The 24,691-nt window shown below is 39.6% G+C and overlaps 1 protein-coding gene across 1 annotated transcript; it reads left to right on the forward strand.

Annotated features, from left to right (window-relative positions):
- Positions 1–4,432: 4,432 nt before the first annotated feature.
- On the forward strand, positions 4,433–14,437 carry LOC107784631 (peroxisome biogenesis protein 3-2). Its single transcript, XM_016605788.2, has 7 exons — positions 4,433–4,643; positions 5,043–5,204; positions 5,325–5,524; positions 5,613–5,743; positions 11,293–11,420; positions 13,134–13,361; positions 13,964–14,437. Exons 1-7 carry the CDS (start codon positions 4,639–4,641, stop codon positions 14,217–14,219), a joined length of 1,110 nt encoding a protein of 369 aa, XP_016461274.1. The 5' UTR covers positions 4,433–4,638; the 3' UTR covers positions 14,220–14,437.
- Positions 14,438–24,691: the final 10,254 nt, after the last annotated feature.

The following is a 24,691-nucleotide window of genomic DNA, read 5'->3' on the forward strand; positions in this document are numbered from 1 at the left end:
GTGAGTAATGATTTTAATTGATGCACTGAGGGTTTGAAACCCCGGATTGCACAACATACTACTATGTTGAGATGAGACACGCGTTGTATAACGAGCGCGGGGTCATTTACTATTGGGGATTGTGACTTGGTCCATCCCAGTTGATATTTTTACCGCGTAATTGATAAAGATTTATTGTTTTTCACTATGATTGGGCTTATTTCCATATTTGGGCTTCGTGCCAATTATCTGAAATCTTTTGTGAATTTACATCACTATTTTCTTCACGAATTGAAATATTATTTGAACTCAGTCCAATTGAATTATATTATTTTGTGAACTCAGCTACATTTATACTCAACTCGAGATTTAATGATATTTATAATGTTGTTGAGCTAAGCACTATTGTTTTACTGATGCCCAAGAGGCTTATGATTATTTTCTGGACTGATTGAGGCCGAGGGCCATACGTGAGGATATGTTGAGTGATGTGAGGAGGCTTTCAGGCCTCGAGTGTTATATAAGGAGGCTTTCAGGCCTCGTGTGTGATGTGTGAAGGCTTTAGGCCTATTGATATTGTGCTTGGGCTGTAGGAGCCCCTCCGGAGTCTGTACATACCCCAGTGAGCGCAGGGTACCCAGGTGAGTTGGTAGTGGTCCCGAGAGGCCGTTGCTTGTGTGTGGTGAGTTGGGAGTGAGCCCGAGGGGCTGATGTTGTGTGCTGGTGAGTTGGGAGTGAGCCCAAGGGGCTGATGTTGTGTGCTGGTGAGTTGGGAGTGAGCCCGAGGGGCTGATACTATACTGAGATTTACATATTGAGCCCGAGGGGCAAGTTTTTGATTTATCCTTACTGTGGAAATTATTTGTCTTTACTGTTTTAAAAGAAGAATTATCTGATACTCACTGTTTTACTGTATAACTGATTTTACTGCTTGGGATAGCGCTATATTGTGTCGTTATGAGATTTCATGTTTTCAGTCGTTATTTATTTTTATTAGTCACTCGGTCGGAATACTCACATTACTCCCTGCACCATGTGTGCAGATACAGGCAGAGTTGAGTTCGCTCCTGAGCGCTGATTCTTTCCAGGCCAGGCGGTGACTAGGAGTAACGAGGTAGCTGTTGACGTCCGCAACCCCGTTTTCTCCCTTATCTTTGTTATTTATGATAATTCCAGACTTTATAAAATATTAGTAAACTCTGTAGTAGCTCATGACTTGTGACACCCCGATTTTAGGCTGAGTTTGGATGGTTTTCCTTGTTCTATCACGTTTATTTCGCATTTAAGATTATATTGCCCATGATTTAGACTTATTCATGCTAAGTAATTATAAAGAGATGTACTGTTTTGTTGATTGGCTGGCCTTGTCCTCACGAGAGGCACCATCACGACCGGGTTGGGATTTTGGGTCGTGACAATTAACCTTAATTTATTCATTAGAAATATAACAAATACTCCTAGGTTCTTTACTCCATGGGTAACTTTGAAAAAAAAGTTAATACTTTTGTGATATTTGAAAAATCAAATATTATGGACCAAGAAAAGGGCGAAAAAAACAATTAAAGTGGATCATAGGGAGTAACACGTAGTAATAATTAAAGGGAAACATGACAATATGATCCTCAAAATTGACATGGAAAAGGCCTTTGACAGGCTGGAATGGTCCTTTATTAGAGACACTCTTCATGCTTTCAACTTCCCTCAAGGCTTATCCAAACTCATTATGTCTTGTATCAGTTCTTCCTTCATCTCCATCCTTGTCAATGGTGGGAAAACTGAATTTTTCAAGCCTTCAAGAGGCATAAGGCAAGGAGATCCAATGTTTCCCTATCTCTTCATTATGTGCATGGAAAGATTATCTAGGTCCATTGACAAGACTGTTCTGGATAATCAGTGGCAACCCATAAGTATCAGCAAATTTGGCCCCAAGATATCCCAATGTTAGAAACTGCAACACTATCTTGTCCATTATGCAGAGCTTCAATGAACAGCCAGACCAAAAAATAAATCTTGCCAAGTCAAGGGTTCTCTTTTCCTCCAATACATCCTAGGACTCCCTAGAGAACCTCACAAATTCTCTATCCATTCAAGCCATCACCTCCTTTGGAAAATACCTTGGTTTTCCTATTTTCCACAAGAAGCAAACCAGTGCTGACTTTTAGTTCATAATTGATAACATGCAATCCAAGCTGCCTAAGCATGGTTGGCGGAACTGTCCTGGCCAAATCTTCTTTAAACAACATCCTTAGTCATGTCATGCAATATATCAATCTGCCCACTAAAGTTACCAAACAAATTGATAAAATCCAAAGAAACTTTCTTTGAGGCACCACTCCTGAAAAGAAGAAGTTGCACTTGATTAAGTGGGATAAAGTCACTCAAAGAAAGGCTGATGGAGGGCTAGGACTCCAAAAAGCAAATATTAATAACAAAGCTACTTTCACAAATCTTGCCTGGAGAACTTACCATAATACCAACAGTCTATGGGCAAGAGTCCTTATCCATAAGCACTGGAATATGAGCCACACTAATAGGATAGTTAGAACCTCTAGATATCCTAAGCACCCAAAATCTCCCACATGGCAGTCATCCTAAAGGGTTGGGACACTTGCTGCAAAGCAAGCAGATGGGTAGTTCATAAAGGAAACAGGGTTAGCTTCCTAAATGATGCATGGATTCCCAATCATCCAGCAATTAGAGAATTGATTGAGGTTCCTTTAACCCAGAATGACCTTAATGCCAAGGTTAACTCCATCCACAATTTGGGGGCTTGGTACCCATCCTCACTATCAATTGATCTCCCTCAAGCATCCTAAGCCTGCTAAACTATTTAATTCCCACAAATCCGACTAAGGAAGACACCCTCACATGGGGCTTAACTCCAAATGGCCACTTCTCAAACAGTTCTGCCTACTCTTTCCTAAGCAGGACAGACATCAGTCTGGATACAGATGAAGAAGGTTCTTTCAAATGGATTTGGAAACTACAAGCTCCCAATAAAATCAAAAACTTCATCTGGATCCTCACCCATAAGAGACTCCCCATAAAGAGCTACCTCCATAGAATAGGGATCAACTATGATCCCCAATGTTCTTATTGCCTCAATGGTCAGGAAACGATTGACCATATCTTCATTGAATGCTCTAATACAGAGAAATTTTGGAATGATCTCCTCTCCAAAGCTTCACATGACAATAGACAGCAAAGACCTGCCTTCAATTGCCAATCAGTGGCCATCAACCTGGAATTCAATTAGGAATATGCATGTCAATAGCATCATCCTCTCGGACCACATCATCCCCTTCTGTTTTTGGTATATGTGGTTAACTAGAAACAACAATCTCTTTAATAACAAAAAGAGCTCATCAGCTCTTCAAACACAATCTCCAAAGCTATTGAATACTTTGTGCTTACAAAAAATGGCTTCAACAAAATAACCCACCAAATTGTAACAAAATGGGAGCCACCAAGAAGAGGTTTCTATAAGCTGAACACATATAGAGCAGCAAAAGAGAATCCACGGATAGAGGGAGCAGGAGGCGTATTTAGAAACCACAATGGGGACTAGATAATAGGGTACATGGAGAATATCCCCCATACAACAAACACTATGGCAGAATTAAAGGTTTTTCTAAAGGGACTACAACTTGCGGAACAAAACAACCTGGTTCCTCTTGAAATCAATACTGACTTTTCTGAAATTATCAATATGCTAATAAAAGGTACATCATCCCTTAATTTGTGAATGCAGGTCATTAATATGTAGGATGGACGAGGTCGTGGTGAAGCACACCTATCGGGAGCAGAATAGGGTGGCGGGCGCATTGGCTAAGGAAGCAGCGAAGGAAGCTTTTTTGAACAGTTCTAGTATACTACCAGTTCCTCCGATGTTTGCCAATGATGTATTTTGGGCAGACATCCTAGGAACTAAGTTGGTTAGATCTTTTGTGGGTTATAATATGGATACAATTATGCATAATATTTCAGTAGTTGGGGTACTACAATACCCAAACAATAACTCCTCTGTATTACCATTTTGCTAACTAGATATATATAATATCCCTTTGAACCAAAAAAATAAAAATAAAAATAATTAATACTTCCCCGATCCACAATAAGTGACCAATTTGACTTGGGCACACTCATTAAGAAAATACTAAATTCTAGACAAAAGTAATTAGTAGGACTAAACTACTCTTAATTAAATATTGCAGCATAATTTAATGTGAGGAGTAAAAGACTTTTTAGGGATATGTATATACGGTTATTTTTGGAAAAACACCTTGAATTTTTTCTTGATTATATAAATGGATACTTATTTTGGACCAAAATAAAAAGATAAATTGGTTACTTATTGTGGACCGGTATTAAACTATTCATAGAAACTCAAAAAATGTCTACTACTTATTTTCATTTCTCGATTTGACCACATCAGCCGCTTTTTAATTAAATGCTCCAACCAAACAAACACAGTTGCCAATTACAAGGTGACCCCTTTCGGACATCGGAAGTTCAAACTTGAAAGCAGCTAACCAATTCTTAGCCCAAAACCCTCACAACTATTCATCACTTTTACAAGTTCCTAACAAATCAGAAGTTCCGGCCATAAACAAAGGCCGGTGTAAACTAACAGAGGATAACCAAAGCAAAATTGATTGGATGTGGTTCGTTAAATTCCTTTCTTTCCCTTTTTTGATGCTATGTTTTTTTAATAGGATTGTATTATGTGATGTTCAATTTTTGTTTCATTTTTCATTGTTTTCCTTTTCTTTCTTTTTTGTATCCATTGAATTAACCTTATCAAGTATCTATATTATCTAAAATGTAAAATATATTTACATAATCAGGTCACTTGTTCGACAATTACATATAAATCTCTTGGTAACTTGCCTGCTATCTTTACGCTCTCAATCTATATAACTTAAGTTTTTATCGGGAAAGGGTCCAAATAGAGTGGAATGGGTGTAGATGATGCATTCAACGGACTCGAACTAGTTTGGGAGTCAGGTAGATTTGGTTGATTGATCATTCATTCATTATTGACTACGGTTTTCTTGGAATAGGGAATTTTGGGGAAGACATAAGAGGAAGGTATATGTTACACTTGGAGTTTTGGGAAGTGGGTACTTTTTGTATAAGTTGTATGATGCACACAGGCGAAAGCTTTTTGATCTTGAGAGAGAACTCGCCGACCAAAGGAGAAGCGAGGAACTCATTAAATCCCAGTTAAGATCTCTCTTTCTCTTTTTTCTTTTTCTTTTGTGGTTGTGAATGGTAATGCTTGTCCAAGAGTTTTGTCATAGTTGAAGGCATTAATGTCTGAATTGATTTTGTTTGATCGGTAGGGTGAAGTCACATTTTGAGAATATTCAAAGAATAGCTGATTCAACGACGTTGCCTCATGTAATGCGATGTTTAAGTAGTCAGATAGAAGAAGAATTGGACCTCACACACTTGACAGAGAGATTGATGAAAGGAAAGGATCTGCCAAATAGTCTAACAGCTGCAGAGAAGCTCGAGCTATGGGACAGACTCAAAATTTTAAGTATGTAGAATGGGCTTATAACTTTTGATGCATTGAAATTTGACATAGAGTATTTTGCTTATCTTGTTTGTATGTTGTGGTCTTCCAGGTTTTACAAGAATGGGGTTGTCTCTCTGGGCGACAACACTGCTAAGCTTATATATTAGAGTTCAAGTCAATATATTAGGGAGACATCTCTATATCGACACTGCACGTGGCATTGGAAGTTCTGGCCAATTTGTAAGAACTGCTGCCTTTCTTCTTCTTCATGACTGTATAATTGGTAGCTTGTGATTATGATGGTCACTGTGTCTAAATTGTATTAGAGAATGCCACTAATTGTGTTCCTTAAGGTCATGTAATTTTAGATTGCAAGCTACTGATCAGTGTTGGTGTCTGTGATTACGTGAAATTCTTGTTCTTGGGGAGGTCTACACTTCGGTTTTTTGTAATGACTGCATCAGAGTTGGCGACGACAACTCTGTTAGGCTCGAGCTCCTGAATTCATCCAGACCGCCCTTACTGATAAAAGGTGGTTGGGACTCAGCTATATCAGTGTACCCTACCACTGGACTGCAACATATTCAAACCAGTAGAATGGAAGGGGATGTCCCCTGATGTGTTTCTTTACTCTCTATCACCCTTCCGATTGTTGATTTCTTTACAGAAACCTTCTTTCATTTCACATTCCTAACCTCCAACTTTTGCTTTCATTGCCTAACTACCCCATTTAACCTTCTCGGAATCCACCTTATGCCAGAGCCAAGTTCTTTTGTTCATCACTGCAGAACCTTCTCTGTCTCTCATCATTACTTATCCAGAAAAAGAAGATTCTATCTGTCCACCGTGTGACTACTTTTGTACATGGGCTGTTTCTTAGAATCGTTAAATTTAACAATAAGAATTGAAAGGGAAAGTACAAAGTTAATGCAAGCCAAGTTTTATTTTTTGTATCAGTTATTAAACTTCGAAAAAACTTACTGATAGCAATGTGTGCTCTTTGTCATGTGACTGAGCGACCTCAATACCTAGAAAATACTTCAATCTGCCCAGATCCTTAGTCTGGAAATGCTGAAAGAGATGCTGCTTCAGATTAGTAATACCATCCTGATCATTGCCGGTAATAACAATATTATCAACATAAACCACCAAATAAATACACAGATTAGGAGCAGAATGTCTGTAAAACACAGAGTGATCAGCTTCATTACGAGTCATGTTGAACTCCTGAATAACTGTGCTGAACTTGCCAAACCAAGCTCGAGGGGACTGTTTCAAACCATATAGTGACCTGCACAATCGGCATACAAGACCATTAGACTCCCCCGACCGACAAAACCAGGTGGTTGCTCCATATAAACTTCTTCCTCAAGATCATCATGGAGAAAAGCATTCTTAATGTCTTATTGATAAAGTGGTCAATGATGTACAGTAGCCATGGACAAAAAGAGACAAACATATGCTACTTTAGCCACGGCAGAGAAAGTGTCACTATAATCAAGCCCAAAAATCTGAGTGTATCCTTTTGCAACAAGACGAGCCTTAAGCCGATCAGCCTGGTCATCCAGGCCGACTTTGACTGCATAAACCCAACAACAACCAACAGTAGACTTACCTGAAGGAAGAGGAACAAGCTCCCAAGTGCCACTCGCATGTAAAGCAAACATCTCATCAATCATAGCTTGTCGCCATCCTGGATGAGATAGTGCCTCACCTATAGACTTAGGGATAGAAATAGTGGACAAAGATGATGTAAAAGCATAATGAGGTGATGACAGACGATGATAAATTAAACCGATATAATAAGGATTAGGATTAAGTGTGGATTGTACACCTTTGCGTAGTGCAATTGGTTGACTAAGAGGAGACAAGTCAGCAGTAGGTGCAGAATCTGATGCAGGACGTGAATCACCTGGGCCTGATGCTGGACGTGGACGACGATAATAAGTCAAGAGTAGTGAAGTTGCAGAAGGTTGAACTGGACTAGGTGGTGGAACTGGAGCTATAGGTGGTGAAGCTGCAACTGGAGCTGTGGAGCTATAGTTGTAGAGGAAGATGAATCGGAGATAGCGACTGAATCTCCAAAAGATGAAACTTGTAGCACCTCATAAATATCTAAGTGATTACCTGGACTTGTGAAGTATGATTGGGTTTCAAAGAAGGTAATATCAGCGGACATAAGGTACCGCTGGAGGTCAGGAGAATAGCATCGATACCCCTTTTACATTCTCGAGTAACCCAGAAATACGCACTTAAGAGTACGAGGAGCTAACTTATCTTTTCCTGGAGTAAGATTACGAACAAAACACGTGCTTCCAAAGACACAGGGTGGAAGAGAGAATAAAGATAAGTGGAGAAACAGGATGGAGAATGGAACTTGATTCTGGATAGCTGAAGATGACATACGATTAATAAGATAGCAAGATGTAAGAACTGCATCCCCTCAAAAACACAACGAAACATGAGATTGCATGAGTAGTGTACGAGCAGTTTCAATAAGATGTCTATTCTTTCTTTCAGCTAACCCATTTTGTTGAGATGTGTATGGACAAGATGTTTGATGAATAATCCCATTAGAGTTCATAAACTGCTGAAATGGGAAAGACAAATATTCTAGGGCATTATCACTACGAAATATGTGGATAGAAACCCTAGATTGATTTTGAATTTCAGCGTGGAAGGTCTGGAAAGTAGAAAACAACTCAGATCGATTTTTCATAAAAAATATCTAAGTGCACCTGGAATAATCATCAATGAAACTGACAAAGTAGCGGAATCCCAAGGTAGAACTGACCCGACTAGGACCCCAAACATCTGAATGGACTAAAGTAAAATATGACTCTGCTCGATTATCAAGACGCCGAGGAAAATGAGAGCAGGTATGCTTACCAAGCTGACATGACTCACACTCTAGGGTGGACAAGTGAGATAAACCAGGTACCATTTTCTGAAATTTTGACAAACTGGGATGTCCCAACCGTTTATGTAATTAATTTGGTGAATCGGTAACAAGACAAGTTGTTGAAGGAAGACAAGATGTGAGTCCATGCGATTTTGCAAGGATAAAGTAATAAAGTCCATTTGATTTACACCCGGTACCAATGATCCGTCCTGTACTGCGTTCTTGTACAAAAACAAGGTCATCAAGAAATAAAACAGAGCATTTACGTGATTTGACTAAGCGACTAACGACTATGTGATTAAAAGGACTACCGGGAACATAAAGAACTGAATCTAAAGGTACGAAAAGAAGTGGACTTGCTTGACCTATTCCAGTTGCCGTGGTTTGGGACCCGTTGGCCATTGTGACTGTTGGAATAGATTGAGAACATGAAATAGTAGTGAAAAGAGATTTGTTACTAAAAATATAATCAGATGCACCTGAATCAATGACCCAAGACTCAGAGGTTGAAGATTGGGAGACACAAGTCATGCTACTATCTGTTTGAACAACGGAGGTTATCCCGGAAGATGTCTATTTACATGTTTTGTACTGAAGGAACTCAATATAATCTGGTAAAGAAACCACCTGGATTGGATTCAACGCATTGGATCCAATGGATTGTGAATCAAAGGCTTCGAATACGAATGACATTATTATGATACGCCGGAAAAATCAAACCCTTCTACAAATTACTATTAACGCTAGAAAAATCAGAAAATTTTCTGGAAATCACTGTTCACGCCGGGAAAATATAAAAGTGGTCGGAATTTGGTTTAAATTGGATAGGTAGGCTCGAAATTGCAAGGCGGTGACACTATCCAAAAGAAACTTTTTTGAATTCTTGCCGGAATCTTCGACAGGCGCATGAGGGCGCGTGAGTGAGCCTTTTAAGGAGAATCTTTCTGGGGTTTGGTCGCCTCTCTCTTGGGAACCTTTTGGTGGTGTTGGATTTCGCGCAACAGTGATAATTAGTGACTTTGACGCAAATAGTCACTTAGGTCACCGAAAAATCGTACGGTGACTGAGTTCTTTCTTTCCGGATGTTTTGGAATGACGCACAACAATCTCTTCTCACCGATGCTCTGATACCATGTGAGAAAGCACGAGAGAAAATATTATTAATTATCTAAAGTGTTGTGCAATGCCCTATCTATATACAGTGTACATAATGATAGGTATCTACTTCTCGATGTGAGACACTATACACCTTGTGCAGTTACATATTCAGGCACATAATTGGTAGGTCAATTTTGAGATCATTCTAAATGAAATTCTGAAGATATTTGATAGAGGATCTTGCTATTCTCATAAGCATCTTTAAGTTCCCTAACGAAGTGGGATTTCCATGCTTGGCTGCAAACTATAGAGTTATCGAACCAAGCTCTATTTATGAGGCTTCTAATCCCTCTTTTTCACACTTTCGCATCATGGACTCCTGGACTTACAGTTGCGGCAATAATTCCAATAGGGTGTGGACTAAGGTTAGGGACGTGAGCCCTATAGACACAATAGGGACTAAAATTAGCTCACAAGCTTTGAGAGTTTTACGGGGGATTGAACGCAGCAACCAGCCTTTTGGAGGCTAGCTCTTTTTATGTCGTATACTTAAAAGAATAATGGCATACAAAATAGATATGTCTTTTTCTTTATTATATAAAAAATGAACTCTTTGATTTGTCCTGTTCGTGAGTCGTGACAGAGCTGATTCTATTCAATTAATATATACTAACTGTAATTCTCCCAAAAAACTGGTAACTTTTTTCTGTTTTTTGGATTATACCTAGCCTGAACCTACCTTTGTCAATCATACCAAGTCTCAAATAATATATTGATCATGTGTCAAATGTCTGGCTGAGTTGCAGTTTCTGATTTGTTAATATGTTCGTCTAGTTGGGATTTTGAAGATTCCCGGATATGATGCTTTGTCATCGCTCTGTAAAAACATTCCTATGCAGATTCAAAGGGTACCCATGTTCTTCTTGGACATCCAGTCACCCAATTGTATCTCCAAAATTTTCCTACTGTTGTCAGGTTCATAATGGTTTCATCTAATTTTGTGGTTCACTTTCATCTCCTTTCTCATGGTAAAATGACATCATGCAAGTCCTAAAGTTGAAGCTGAGCATCTACTTGTTATGCAACGGGAGTTAAAATAATTTAATTTATTACCAGCAGAATGAGAACAATTGTAAGATTTGCACTAGCCATATCGAGGTAGAATGGCAAGAAATAAGTGGAAGCAAAGACGATGCAAAGCACTGAAGTGCAAATACAAACACCAGAACTAAGGAGACTCTTATTTGCAGTTAATTATGGCAAAAAAGCGAAGTAGCAAGAAAATTTTGTGGAGCCAACACAGGAAGGAACCTGCTCAAGAACTAAGGTGACTGTAATGTGTAGTTAGTGCTGGATAATGGGATGTTTTCCTGGTAGAACTGGATCTTAACCTTTTTGTCTAGTATCGAGTATATGGATTTTTGTACCCAAATTTTAGTTCTTGTACTCCCCATGTCTCAAGCATAGGGGTGTGTGTGTGTGAATGTGCGTTCACACCCTTACGGAGAAAATTTGAAACTTGTGGTCCATATTCCAATGGAAACAGAAAATCAGGTTCTGTCAGAAGCTTAAATTCAAAATAGAATTTCAATTAGTTATTAGCAAAGGAATAGGAAAATCAAGATTACTGTGTTAATATTTTTATGCCCAGGGTTTTGGTGCTTCTTGCAAGTGCAATTTCTTTTCTTTTTCTTTTGTTCTGGGATAAAGCTGATATGATTGATGGTAAGATTTTAGCCTGCAGTTCTTGTGCTTATTGGGAAAATGCACTTCTTTTTGTTTTTCTTAGGATGAAGTTGATCTGATTGACAGAAACGACCAGAGGCGGTTTCTGGCCAGTGCAGATTATTTAACTACTTTTGGCCTACCCACCTTAATCTCTAGTTTTGAAGCAGCAAATTCGGAAGTTCTAAAAAGGTAGGCCTCTTATCTCTTCCTTCACCATGCAAAACATCACATTATACGTGCATCTCTATATAGTATTTCATCAGTTCAGTATCATTTTTTTTTGCGTTTGTATTTGGTAACTGACCAATTATGGTATTTTAGTTCTTCAGACTGAGTTACTGACCAGTAACTGATGGTTTGATTTCCCAAACCTTTTATTTTTTCTCTTATGCCTTATCCGCCAAAATGAAAAAGGGTTGTCAATATCCAAGTTAAGAGAGATGGCAAGATTGATATAATTGAGAGTATATACAACAAAGTCAACTGCTTTCAAGCCTTATACCTGCCCGCATTACTCTAATTTCAACTTTAGTATTTATGTATTGCCATCAATGTGTAGCCATACTTGGCAGTTGTGGTCATATGTTATATATGCTTGACTACGGGCTTCTTCCGATGGCTGGTTCTGACTGTGAAAATCTGCTTGATGGAAAAGGTTGGAAAATTAAAGGCCCAATCTGTTGGAGAGATGTGGAACTGGGGAAGAGAGGCTCCACAAGGTGAGACAACCTGGAGGATATGGGTCAGAGTTCTGCAGGGAGGTTATTAAAGTGTTATTGTTGTACTCTTGTAAATGCATATAAGATTAAGTAGTCTATGATGGCATTGGGGTTTTGTGAAGTGGGAAAGTGAGAAGGGGCGAAATGTTTCTTGATTCTTGAATCAGTGACAATGTTTATGGCTGCTTGGGAAATTAAACTGGCGTGCTTAAATAACTAACGGGTTTTCCACTAAACCAACATGTTATTTCGTAGAACATTAAAGCATGTCTAGATTTTCGACTTCTAACAACTATCCAGAAGTACCAAAATTGATGATCTAGGAACGAAATATTGAATACTGAAACCCATGCTCGTATACTATTTGAATTTCAGTTTTTTATATAAGAACTGAGTAGTGTTACTCATAGTTTTTTTTTTCAATTTGCAAGAAGTAGATGAGATCACATTTTGTGTTATTCTCTGAATCGATTTTCGTGTTTGTATACTTTCTTGGTAGGTGCATCTAAAGGATGTTTAGCTGGAAACAGATAACTATGAACATCAAGCACGATGGATAATATTAGAGCACAAATGTTATAATATGGAATTCAATGTGTTCGAATGAGATAAATAACACCAACTGCTCATTTTGCCATCTTCCAATTGCTGGGCGCTGGCGAGGCAAAGCTTCCCCAGTCTTACATAATTTATGGAACTTGAGTTGGAGCTGATATGTAAATATCATTCTCCTTCTTCACAAAAAGAAAAAAATAGAATAAAAATCAATATTTTGCTAGATAAAAGGTATTTCCTCCGGTCCACTCTATGTGATATTTTGGTCTTTTTTGTGGTCCATAATATTTGATTTTTTTAGATATCAAGAAAGAATTAACTTCTTCTTTCCAAAATTGCCCTTGGAGTGAAGAGCCTAGGAGTAGTTTGTTATATTTTCAATGAGCAAATTAAGGTTAATGTGGTCAATTTCATTGTTAATTAATGCAAAAAGGTGAATTCCTTAATGTGTGAAAAGAGCCAAAAAAATCACTTAAAGTGGACTGGAGGGAGCAGATGAATAACCCTTCTTCGTGAACCTAAGGATTCTGGAGAACTATTCTGTGTAATTATCCACAATATGTATACCTGAAAGCTACATCTTGCCTGAAAAGTCTTTACAAAATAACCCTGAACTTCTAATTTGCAGAAAACAGCTGAAGGATTTCTTCAACACTACTGTACTTCATGATACCATTATTCAGATATTAAACACCTTCATGAGCACGGCAAGTTCTCATCAGTGGCTGGGTTTTTTTATGCCAGAGGACTCTAAGCAAAATAATGTTGATGTGAGTTCTAGCACCGGCAGCACAGATCTCTCTAATGCGTCAAAATTCGAACAACTTATGCTGGAGACACAAGCTGTGTTGTCAAGGTACTTCTCTTCCTATACATGCGTTTAGCAATATGAATTTTAGTTAGGTAATTAAAGCTCATCACTATGTTGAGAATCAAATATAAGCTTCTTTAGGGCACTAGGCACAATGTTAACCTGAATATTAAGAAAGCAATCATGTGAGCAAGTCAGCTTCAAAACATCTGGCTTGCTTTGGAGCACGTCATAATGGAGAAGTTTTCATGTATATATGTTTCTCCATATCTTAAAGAACAGAAGGAACTGATATTAGTGCTGCACCTTGTTAAGCTGCTTCTGTCATGAATACTATTAATTAAATATCCCTTCTTTTACCCTTTGTCCCCCCCCCCCTCCTTGTGCGCGCGCTGCCGCTTCCTCCACCCAACCAAAAAACAAAAAAACAAAAAGGACCTAAAGGAATGGCTTTCTTTGTTATTTCTTCATCACCCTAGTTAGTTTCCTTTTCCTAGTTTTGGAAAGCATAAGCATTCAAAAACTACAGCAAACTTCTTCAACGTTTTAAGTTTCTCCAATATTTTGTTTCTCAGTGCAACCTTGTTGTTTTGTGGTAAAACTTGTTTGCAATATACTCAATGTCCCTTTTTTAAATTTATGGGCAGTGCTGAATTTGGGAATATCGTTAACATATCACTAAAAGCAGCAGTGGATGTACTGATGGAAGACATAAGGGTCTTATGCGGAGAGGCCAATTTAACATCAGGCATGCCATTAGCTAAACTTCTACCACGGATAGCCCATATGGATCAGATTCTACTTGAAGAACCCAACAGGAACAGGTATATTCAAGTCATCCAAGACATACAGGATGTAGAAATATTCTTCACCCTGTTATATGCAAGCAGTCCTCCTTCATAGTGTAGGTTCGTTGTTGTATTGTAGCTTCAGCATAGGCATGGATGTAAAATATTACATTTGGGTTTGGTTTAATTTCTTTTTAGTGTTGTTACCTTGCTTTAGAAAATTCCATTTGATCGAAGAGTTTAAATGTGAACAACATAAGAAGAAAACTTAGAGTTTCTAGTGAAAATTGTATTCGTTTATAGTATTCGAGTAAAAGAATTTGAGTTTCTGAAGACTTCATGGCCACCTCTGGTGTACCAGTTATTGTGCCCACGCTAAACGCTAGATAGCCAAGTGCGGCCTCATTATTGGATAACCTGAATTGATGATTGAATCTACTTTTGAATGTGTGCCATTTTTGAACATTTCTTGATGCTTGATTGATGAGGGTCCTCAGATCTTCGAGAAGTTGATTGTTGTATATGTGAAACTTTGTGGAGCTTTTCTTACTTGCTTCAGAGTTGAGACAAGCAAGCTCAAATTTCCTAGTCATGCTCATTATTAGTCAAGATTCCAGCCAAAGGTAGTTGAAGTATGATTTGCCTTTATTGGATATGTTGTATATTTTTCACTTTTTTTCTTTTAATTTTTTTATAGGTATCTTACCTTTGTAGTTTTTTCTTACAAAAATGCAAGGTGTGCAATAGATGCAATATGGTCTAGTCCATCCTCGGATTTCACATACAAGGGTAGGGCATTTGGCTGTCCTTTTTTCATTCTACGATTGTAATTTAGAGTGTGCTTGTTATACGTTCGCATTTATTTCTCATTATATCGTAAGGTAATATTGCTCTCTACATTCACAAGGTAGGAGTAAGGCTGCGTATACACTACCCTCTCCAGACTCCACTTGTATGATTACACTGGGTTTATTGTTGTTATCATAAAGTAATGTTGCTGGAATAAATGTAAGTAAACAACGAGCTTACATTAGGAAAGCAAACGCTCTGTGTAAAATTGCAGATTATATATGTGTGTTTTGTTTTCTAAAATATTTTCTAGTAGAAACTTTACCTTAGTATCCAACACTCTTTAAATTTAGAGACTATTTCAAATAGACTATCAGAGAAAAACATCACTGAAGAAAGTCGTTTTTTCCCCTTGTAATGGTAAATATTTTTTAGTGTTTGATTATCACAAAATGACTTACTCTTTGGAAAACATTTTTCTCTTATCAAACACAAAATCACAAGAATTTTCAGCCTATTTTGATATCATAACTCCATAAGCTAGCGGTAAACCTTTAAAATTAAGGGGAAAAAAAATTAGGTACAAAGATCTCTTTTTCACTTTCAAAAGGACTGTTGAAACTTGTCGATCAGTGCAGATAAGGGTAAATGTGTTCTTATCAATTTATCCCTAATCCCTATATGCGACAGCAGCACCAACAGTAACGACAGATACCTTCTCTTTGAGATATGGAAAAGGAGTTTATATACAAGCATTTAAAAGAAGTGCTTTCAACACACACCTACCGAAATTGAAATTTTGAAACAGAAGTTGGACATTTCACATTTATATTGACCAAACTACTAAATTTAATTATTGCAAATGTGACGAATTGTCTTTTCTACTCGAATTTGTGACCTCTTAGTAACATGTTTAAATCATCAGCTCAATTTTAATAGGACAGTGCTAAAGCAACCCACATGAGTTTTTATGAAATAAAACAATTCATATCATTTTTCTCACTATCGCAATTCATATGAAATATAACAATAAAAAGGAAGCAAAATATTAACAATTTTAATTTAGAAAATAATGCATGGGAATCTTGATAATTGTTATGAAATATTATACTTTGTAGTGAATATCTATAACTCCTAAAGAAGTTACTTCCACTACTCTTCTCCATTAACCTTCCACTATTATTCACCATTATGGTTGTAACTCCTATAACTCTATAACCTCCTTCATGATCTTCCCCATGATCTCAATAGTTAATACCATGTTTATGGTATCCTTTTGTATACCTAAATGTCATCCTATAAATAGAAGGTTTGGGCATCACATTGTACATACTTGAATACAAGGAAGAAATAAGAATCTCTCTTCCCTTGCTCCCTATATTATTGTCTATTTTTTTGTTTTGAGTTAAGTTTCTTAACAATAATGAATGTAAATATGAGTTTCATGGTTCATCCAGATCCAAATTTTTGACACGGAGCTTAAATATATGTTAAAAACCCTCTAAAATTTTAACATGTAGGAGTAATGAATTTCGAATCCATAACATCAAAAGTACAACAGGTTAAATTATTGAAATCATCAAATTTAAATTTTGAATTTGCCTGTGCATGTTTGATCGGCTAACTTCACTTCACTTCACACAAGAACATTGGATTTACCCTTTACGCCAGTTTTTTCTGATTTGATCAATGGACTACCAACCAACATGGTCTGTACCTGAGGTAATGACAATAACATGCCCAATATATTTTCACATGTGAAACATGGTCTGGGGAGGATAGTGTGTACACAGACCTTACCTCTAACTTACGCAAATAGAGAGGTTGTTTCCGGAGATCCTCGGTTCAGCTAGCAAGCACCTGTGCATGAGATAATGGCGGTTTCATGTTTTATTGTTGAAGAGAGAAGGAAACCCTTCAGTCCAAGAAAAGGCAGCCAAAGCCAAACTCAGCTCCTGCATCATTGGACCAAGAACATATCCAAGTCTTTTTATTCTGCTTAGAAATGCTCATGAACCAATGATTCAGCAGCAAAGATCAGCCTCAATACCACCGTTGTTTGGACAGAAGAAATTCCTTCCCCCAAAGATCAATGAATATTGTAGCAGAATTATCAGGTTGGAGCTAGAAATGGGAGTTCAGAGGAGCTATTTGTATATAAAAAAAGGACTAATATTGCTTTTTAACACTTATTATGAAGGGTGGAACTGAAGGGGTGCGTTGGGCAACGTGGCTGCCACGTGATCAGGAGGTTACGGGTTCAAGCCGTGGAAACAACCTCTTGCAAAATGTAAGATAAGGTTGCATAATATAGAGTAAGATTGTGTATAATAAACCCTTGTGGTCCGACACTTCCTCAAACCCCGCACGTAACGGGAGCTTAGTGCACAAGTATTTTTTTTTTTTTGTTCTATGAAGGGTGGAACTAGAAAGTCAGTAAATGTCCCATAATTCTTGCATGGTTTTGAGGGAAGCCTTTCGTGTCTTGGCTTCCTAAAGTCATTATTTAAGGTTGTCTGCCTACTCTACTGTCTAAAAGCTGTGCTGGCTCTTTCGTCACCATGTCCATAAATAGATGATTACTTCAACTTCTTCTTACTTTCTATCTCTCTTTTGTCTGTCCAAAACCAGTGATATACATATTGAAGGAATGATAGTGTCTTTTGCATCTGATGATATCATTAATTAAGTAGGTCTAGATCCTAAATCAGTTGATATTGATAAAGGCGGAGCTAGAATTTCTAGAACGTGGATGCACCATCGAAAAAGACAAAATTAAAGAAGAAATACTAAGTGGGAATTGATCTACGTTTCTTTGGATAAATAACTCAACATTCAATCAGGTGCATCATTCAACCTTTTTGGAGCATGGGATCCAACATAGTATTAGATCGATTTTACAAAACATATACATAAAATACATAGTTTGGCAGAAAGACCATAGGTTCACGTGTACTATAAAAAGAGCCTAAATCTGCCCCTAGATATAGATGATACTCTATACATCTATATCTATTTCGCTCTACTCTAACTATACGATGGCGTTAATTAGTGGTGAAGCTATGTAACAGAGAGGATTTAATTAAATCTCTTTTGTCGAGAAGTTATACTGCACAAATAGGATAACTTATAAAACTTTTGAATCTCCTCAAGCGGTATGTACATGTTCAAATCTCATATATGACATTTTTATATTTTTCTTAATTCATTTATTTCACCACTTATATTAATTAACAATCGCAACACTTCTATTATCCGACTTTTGGGACCATCCAATTTATTCCAAACTCTCATAGGCGGAGTAACCTAGTGTTAGACCCCTAACTCTTGACATTGGACGAGGCACGACTGTGGCAAGGATTTAGCGTGATGGCCTTGCTATATTGGCCTATGTGCGGACGAAACAATCATGCGGGACGATGCGGAAGACATTGTCATGTGGTCTGTCAGGAACAAGTATTGGCCGGGGTCTTTGGAATGACAAGATATGCTTGGCAAAGGCTTGAGAAGGCAACATAGACTTATTGGGGCGGCATGGCATGGCATGTGCACCAAAGTCAGTAAACTAATTGGGCGGCATGGTACGACATGCGCACCAAAAATGGGCACGAGCACGACTGTTGAGAACAAGTATTAGCAAATGTCTTTGGAACGACAAGACATGACAAAGGCTTGAGAAAGCGGTGTGGCAAGTGAAAGGCGGCATAGCAGAACATGCGCGCCAAGGTCGAGAATATGGGCACTTCAGGTTGTGGCAGTGTCAAATGCATACAAGGCAAGGAAAAGCGTGGGCAAGGCAAGCTGAAGGGCAAAAGCGTGGGCAAAAGCTGTGAACAAGTATGTTGGATGTGTGCTGGAGTGTGCGAGTGCATGGGCAAAGTGTGCTGAGCACCTGCTGAAGCTGGTAGTGCTGGAATGGGCCCGCTTTGTGGAAAGCTGATGCTGAAGAGGGCCATTTCGTGGGAAAGTGCTCCAGAAAATAGGGCATAGTGCTTTAGTCATTATTGCTTAGTGATGTTTGTTTATAGCTATTGTATTTGCCTCTTTGTAAAGCTGGTCCCCCTATAAAAACGCCCCTTATAATCTGCTAAGTGACAGATGCTGCTAGACAACAAGTGTCCTTGTGCTGTCAAGTGTCAAAGGCAGCCTATGTGCTATAAATAGGTGCCTTTGGCCTTAGTCAGTAGTATCCAGATATCCAAAGAGACATATAGGGTCGAAACCAGAAAGAAACGTGAGGGTTTCTGAGTGTTTCAAATGGGGGCTAAGATTGGGCATAAGGCAGATCTTAGTGTGGCATAAGAGCGACTTGTGTTCTTTGCCAAAGTAGGGTTGTGATCGGATTGTGATCATAGCCAAATTCCTTTTGTTATACTATAAATAATACAAAGGTTGGGATTTTCCCGTACTTGATTGTGTCTCTTTGCAATTGCTGTCAAAATTCGTCTAAGGCCAAGCTTGCTGAAAAAAATTGGCAAGGTGTTGGACAGGCTGAAGTCAAGTTGGGGCAGAACTTGGCTGCCGCTCGGGGCGCGTCTGCGCGATTTTTGAGTCGCTCGAAAACGGCCCCATGACAACTGGTATCAGAGTTGCGGACTCCCAGTTTTGTGCAACAAAACTGGTATCAAAGCTGGTGAAGCGATTGGCGTTAAGTTTTGCTTTGAGAACTAAAATCAAAGCAAGGCAAGTTCGTGGAAGTGGCAAGACGGCTAGTGGCAGACATCATATTGCAATTTGAGAACATGGCTGGTGGCACAAATGCTGAACTCCACCAAAGAGTGGAGCAATTAGAAGAACTTATGGGGCAAGCTCTAGAGGAAGGCACTGATTCTTCTGTTTTTGCTAGAATGGCACGATTGGAGGTAGATTATGCTGCGAGGCATGAAACCACGCTGGCAGAAATGGCCTTAGTGCGCAAAGAGAATGAGAAATGCGGGGGAAGTGGTTCAACTTCGAATGGCATTACTAAATATTGCCCCTAGAAGTGATTAATGCCACAGAGTAAGAGTTCCGGAGCCAAAGTCTTATAGTGGTGCAAGAAGTGCCAAAGAACTGGAAAATTTCTTGTGGAATATGGAGCAGTATTTCCAGGCTGCACGTGTACAAGACGATGAAAAGGTGACCATTACTCCTATGTATTTGACAAATGATGCAAAGGTGTGGTGGCGTACACGAGTTACATAAGGGGAAAGTGCTGGACTGCCCAAGATCGGAACTTGGGAGATGTTGAAGAAGGAACTAAAATCTTAGTTCCTTCCAACTAATTCATCATGGATGGCGAGGTACGGACTGCGTCACTTGAAACAAGGTGGCACGATTAGGGAGTATGTCAAGGTATTCTCATCCTTGAAGCTAAATGTAGGTAATATGGCTGAGGAAGACAAGCTGCATTACTTCATGAGCCGATTGAAGGGATGGGCCCAACTAGAGTTGAGAAGGCAGAATGTGCAAAGCCTTTCTACTACTATTGCGGCGGCTGACACATTGGCTGACCTCAATTTGAGGCATGATCCGGTTGAATCTTCGCATTCAAAGTCTGATGCAAAGAAGGAAAAGACGAGGGAATGGAAGAAAAACGGGAAAGGACAAGCTCCCAAGGACGAAAGGGGTACCAAGAATGGAAGGCAGACGGAGACTTCCTATGGCAAAGAAAGAAGCAGCAAATTCAATGGTTGTTTCACTTGTGGTGGACCGCATTTGAATAGGGACTATCCGGTGCAAGCAAAGGTCCATGCTGACTGCCGAGAAACAGGATCAAATGGCGGGGGAAAATGCCATTGTGGCAGGTGCTGAAGAAGCCAATGGGGTGGTGTATGTCAACAACCCCTTGGGGCTTTTCAAATAGGACGGATCAACGAGGACGTCGATTTCAAAGGGTGCAGGTGGTTTGTTAGACCCCTAACTCTTGACATCGGACGAGCCACGGCTGTTGCAAGGATTTAGCGTGATGGCCTTGCTATATTGGCCTATGTGCGGGCGAAACAATCATGCGGGACGATGCGGAAGACATTGTCATGTGGGCTGTCAGGAACAAGTATTAGCCGGGGTCTTTGGAATGACAAGATATGCTTGGCAAAGGCTTGAGAAGGCAGCATAGACTTATTGGGGTGGCATGGCATGACATGTGCGCCAAAGTCAGTAAACTAATTGGGCGGCATGGTATGACATGCGCACCAAAAATGGGCACGAGCACGACTGTTGAGAACAAGTATTAACAAATGTCTTTGGAACGACAAGACATGATAAAGGCTTGAGAAAGTAGTGTGGCAAGTGAAAGGCGGCATAGCAGAACATGCGCGCCAAGGTCGAGGATATAGGCACTTCGGGTTGTGGCAGTTTCACATGCAGACAAGGCAAGGAAAAGCATGGGCAAGGCAAGCTGAAGGGCAAAAGCATAGGCAAATGCTGTGAACAAGTGTGTTGGATGTGTGCTGGAGTGTGCCAGTGCATGAGAAAAGTGTGCTGAGCACCTGCTAAAGCTGGTAGTGCTGGAATGGGGCCGCTTTGTGGAAAACTGATGCTGAAAAGGGCCATTTCGTGGGAAAGTGCTCCAGAAAATAGGGCATAGTGCTTCTGTCATTATTGCTTAGTGATGTTTGTTTATAGCTATTGTATTTGCCCCTTTGTAAAGCTGGTCCCCCTGTAAAAACGCCCCTTATAATCTGCTAAGTGACAGATGCTGCTAGACAACAAATGTCCTTATGCTGTCAAATGTCAAAGGCAGCCTATGTGCTATAAATAGGTGCCTTTAGCCTTAGTCAGCAGTATCCAGATATCCAGAGAGAGATATAGGGTCGAAACTAGAAAGAAACGTGAGGGTTTCTGAGTGTTTCAAACAGGGGCTAAGATTGGGCATATGGCAGATCTTAGTGTGGCATAAGAGCGACTTGTGTTCTTTGCCAAAGTGGGGTTGTGATCGGATTGTGATCATAGCCAGATTCTTTTTATTATTCCCGTACTTGATTATGTCTCTTTGCAATTACTGTCAAAATTCGTCTAAGGTCAAGCTTACTGGAAAAATTGGCAAGGTGTTGGACAGGCTGAAGTCAAGTTGGGGCGGAACTTGGCTGCCGCTCGGGGCGCGTCTGCGCGATTTTTGAGTCGCTGGAAAATGGCCCCGTGACACCTAGTATATATACTATTGTTGATTTTTATGCTTTGCGACAAAGACAGGCAACTGGCAGCCTTCTTTGGTTCTGTGAAAATGATTTTAGATAGAGCTTTCCTTTGTCTCTTTTTATTTTCTAATAATTATTACTCTATATAGTAATGAGCAACAATATACAGAATTCTTAAATACACTTCCTTTCAAATGTGTTAAAACCGTGTTTACTTAGTAGACTGTATAGGTCCAAATTTGGTGACTTAGCGGTAACGGATAAATCAGAATAAGGACGAGATCGACCATGATATAACGACTGAAGATCATTCTCACCAAGGCTGATGCCAAAAACGGGCAGCCGAGATAAGAATATAACGGCAGCATAGGTTCAGAAGTGGACATAAAGAATATTCTTTTGGATATTCTTTATGCTGTACTTTTTAGGGTTTTTGTAGATTATCCCTTATAAATAGAAAGAGATAGAGAACAAAAGGGGGATCTTCTAACTTTTGGAGAAAGAACACATTGTAAAGATTGACAAAAGAGAATATCCAAAAGTTTTCTTTTTTGGTTGATAATATTGTTGAAGCACACGTTGTTTAAACTTTATCCATAAATCCAAAGATTACATACCCATCCTGACTTCTCACCTTTTCACGTCACGGACAGAGAAAAGGAACATCCCAATCATATAATAATTGGGTGGTAGATCCTTTCTCGTTACATTCCTTGCCATTATTTACATTTATTACATATTTATGCTATCATATTTATTGTTATTCATAGTGTATTAAATCCAATATTTAATGCTCTTAAGCACTACTCGTTTCACAAGTGCTCTATTTTATTCGGTCTAGAACTTATTAAGTTCAACTAAGATTCGCCCTTTAATTCAGTATTAATTGGTTTAGCACTTATTTGCTCAAACAATTTGGCGCTGTTTGTGGGGAGTTTTTAATTGAAATTTTAGTTCCTTCTAGATAAAAAAACAGCCATCTTTTCTTCGTTTGCACAAACTAGCGATGGTAGGAAAAGGAGATGCAAGACTGAAAGCAATAGCAGGCGTCACTACCAACATTTTGAACACTATCAACGAAGATGGCAGGGAAGATAACGAGAACGTGACGCTAAGCGCTACTCCCAGGCGGAGTGATTCACCTCCCCCTCATGAAAGCGTAACAGCTTCACGCGAAAGGGGAGCCTCCACGTCTACAGCTGAGGAAGCACCACCAGCAGTGAAAAAATTACTTGAAGTGGCTGACAAGCACTCTAAATAATATACTCGATAAACCAGTTCAAAGGGAGAGCAGAAACACCGCGCAAGCAGATATCACAACGATCACTGGCGAGCAGCCCGTCCCTCAAACAGGTAACACTTACACCACTGTTGATGCAGGTAATGTTGCACTCGTAGCCATTCTAAAGAAAATGGAAGAAATGGAAAACGAAAATTAAGGAACTTCGCGACAAGATGAGGGAGCATCAAGAAAGGGTCGATAAGATACCGGGCGCCCCAAAGTTGCTACCAAAATGAGACGTTGGTCGGTTCGTCGAACAACCCGTCCCTCAAACAGGTAACACTTACACCACTGTTGATGCAGGTAATGATGCACTCGTAGCCATTCTAAAGAAAATGGAAGAAATGGAAAACGAAAATTAAGGCACTTCGCGACCGGATGAGGGAGCATCAAGAAAGGGTCGATAAGATACCGGGCGCCCCAAAGTTGCTACCAAAATGAGACGTTTGTCGATTCGTCGAACAACCGTACAACGAGGAAGAGGCTCCACATTCCATTCCCAAAACCTTCAAAATTCCACTGTACCTGAAGATATACGATGGTGCTACAGACCCCGAAGATCACATCATCCATTACGTCACAGCGGTGAAGGGCAACGACCTTTCGAAGGAGCAAGTACCATCACTGTTACTGAAAAAGTTCGGCGAAACCTTAACGGGGGGAGGCTTAACCTAGTATTCACAACTGCCGGCGTGGTCAATAACAATGTTCGAGGAAATGGCCGACAAGTTCGTCACCGCCCATGTAGGGGCTAAAAAGGCGGAGGACAGGGAGAATAATATATTCGCCGTTAGGCAATCGCCTGGCGAGGGACTCAAGGGCTTCATCGCCTGGGTTTAACATGGTGAGAATGAGCCTACCAAATGTATCAGAAGGGATGGCGGTAGCAGCTTTCCAGAACGGGTTGAACATGAACGGGTCCAGAACAACCAGAAAGTTATTAAGCAGGTTCATGAAATACCCCCTCCCCCACCCCCCACCACCACTTGGGAAGAAATCCACAATGCCTATTGCACTGAGGTAAGAACCAACGAGGACAACCTTAACTGTCCGACCTAACGGTTGACATCAGTTCAAACAAAGTCGAGAAAAGATCGTCGTAATGACGGTCGAAGAGATCAGTCAGGCCCCCGTCTCAACCGAGGAAGACATCATCCCTACGTCAGAACAGCTGTCCCACCGTCTCCTCGACATGCGGAAGGACCGTCCAGGCCGCATACAGGGACTCAACGAAACGAAAAAGGTATGCCTCCACTCTTATTCGCTCACAATTTTTGTGTTTCCCTTTCAGAAATTGTGTACGCACTAGAGAAGCTTGACACAAAGGTGAAATGGCCATAAAAGATGAAGTCCAACCCAAGTACCCGAAATTCGAACGTCCTCTGTGAATTTCACCAG

Source organism: Nicotiana tabacum, chromosome 20 (genome assembly GCF_000715075.1).
Source record: "Nicotiana tabacum cultivar K326 chromosome 20, ASM71507v2, whole genome shotgun sequence".
NCBI lineage: Eukaryota > Viridiplantae > Streptophyta > Magnoliopsida > Solanales > Solanaceae > Nicotiana > Nicotiana tabacum.

What these genes read in the sequence shown, in the direction of transcription:
- LOC107784631 (XM_016605788.2), top strand. An exon ending in GAGGAACTCATTAAATCCCA is followed by an intron (nt 5,205 to 5,324) that starts GTTAAGATCTCT and finishes TTTGATCGGTAG; the next exon opens with GGTGAAGTCACATTTTGAGA. An exon ending in TTGGAAGTTCTGGCCAATTT is followed by an intron (nt 5,744 to 11,292) that starts GTAAGAACTGCT and finishes TGTTTTTCTTAG; the next exon opens with GATGAAGTTGATCTGATTGA.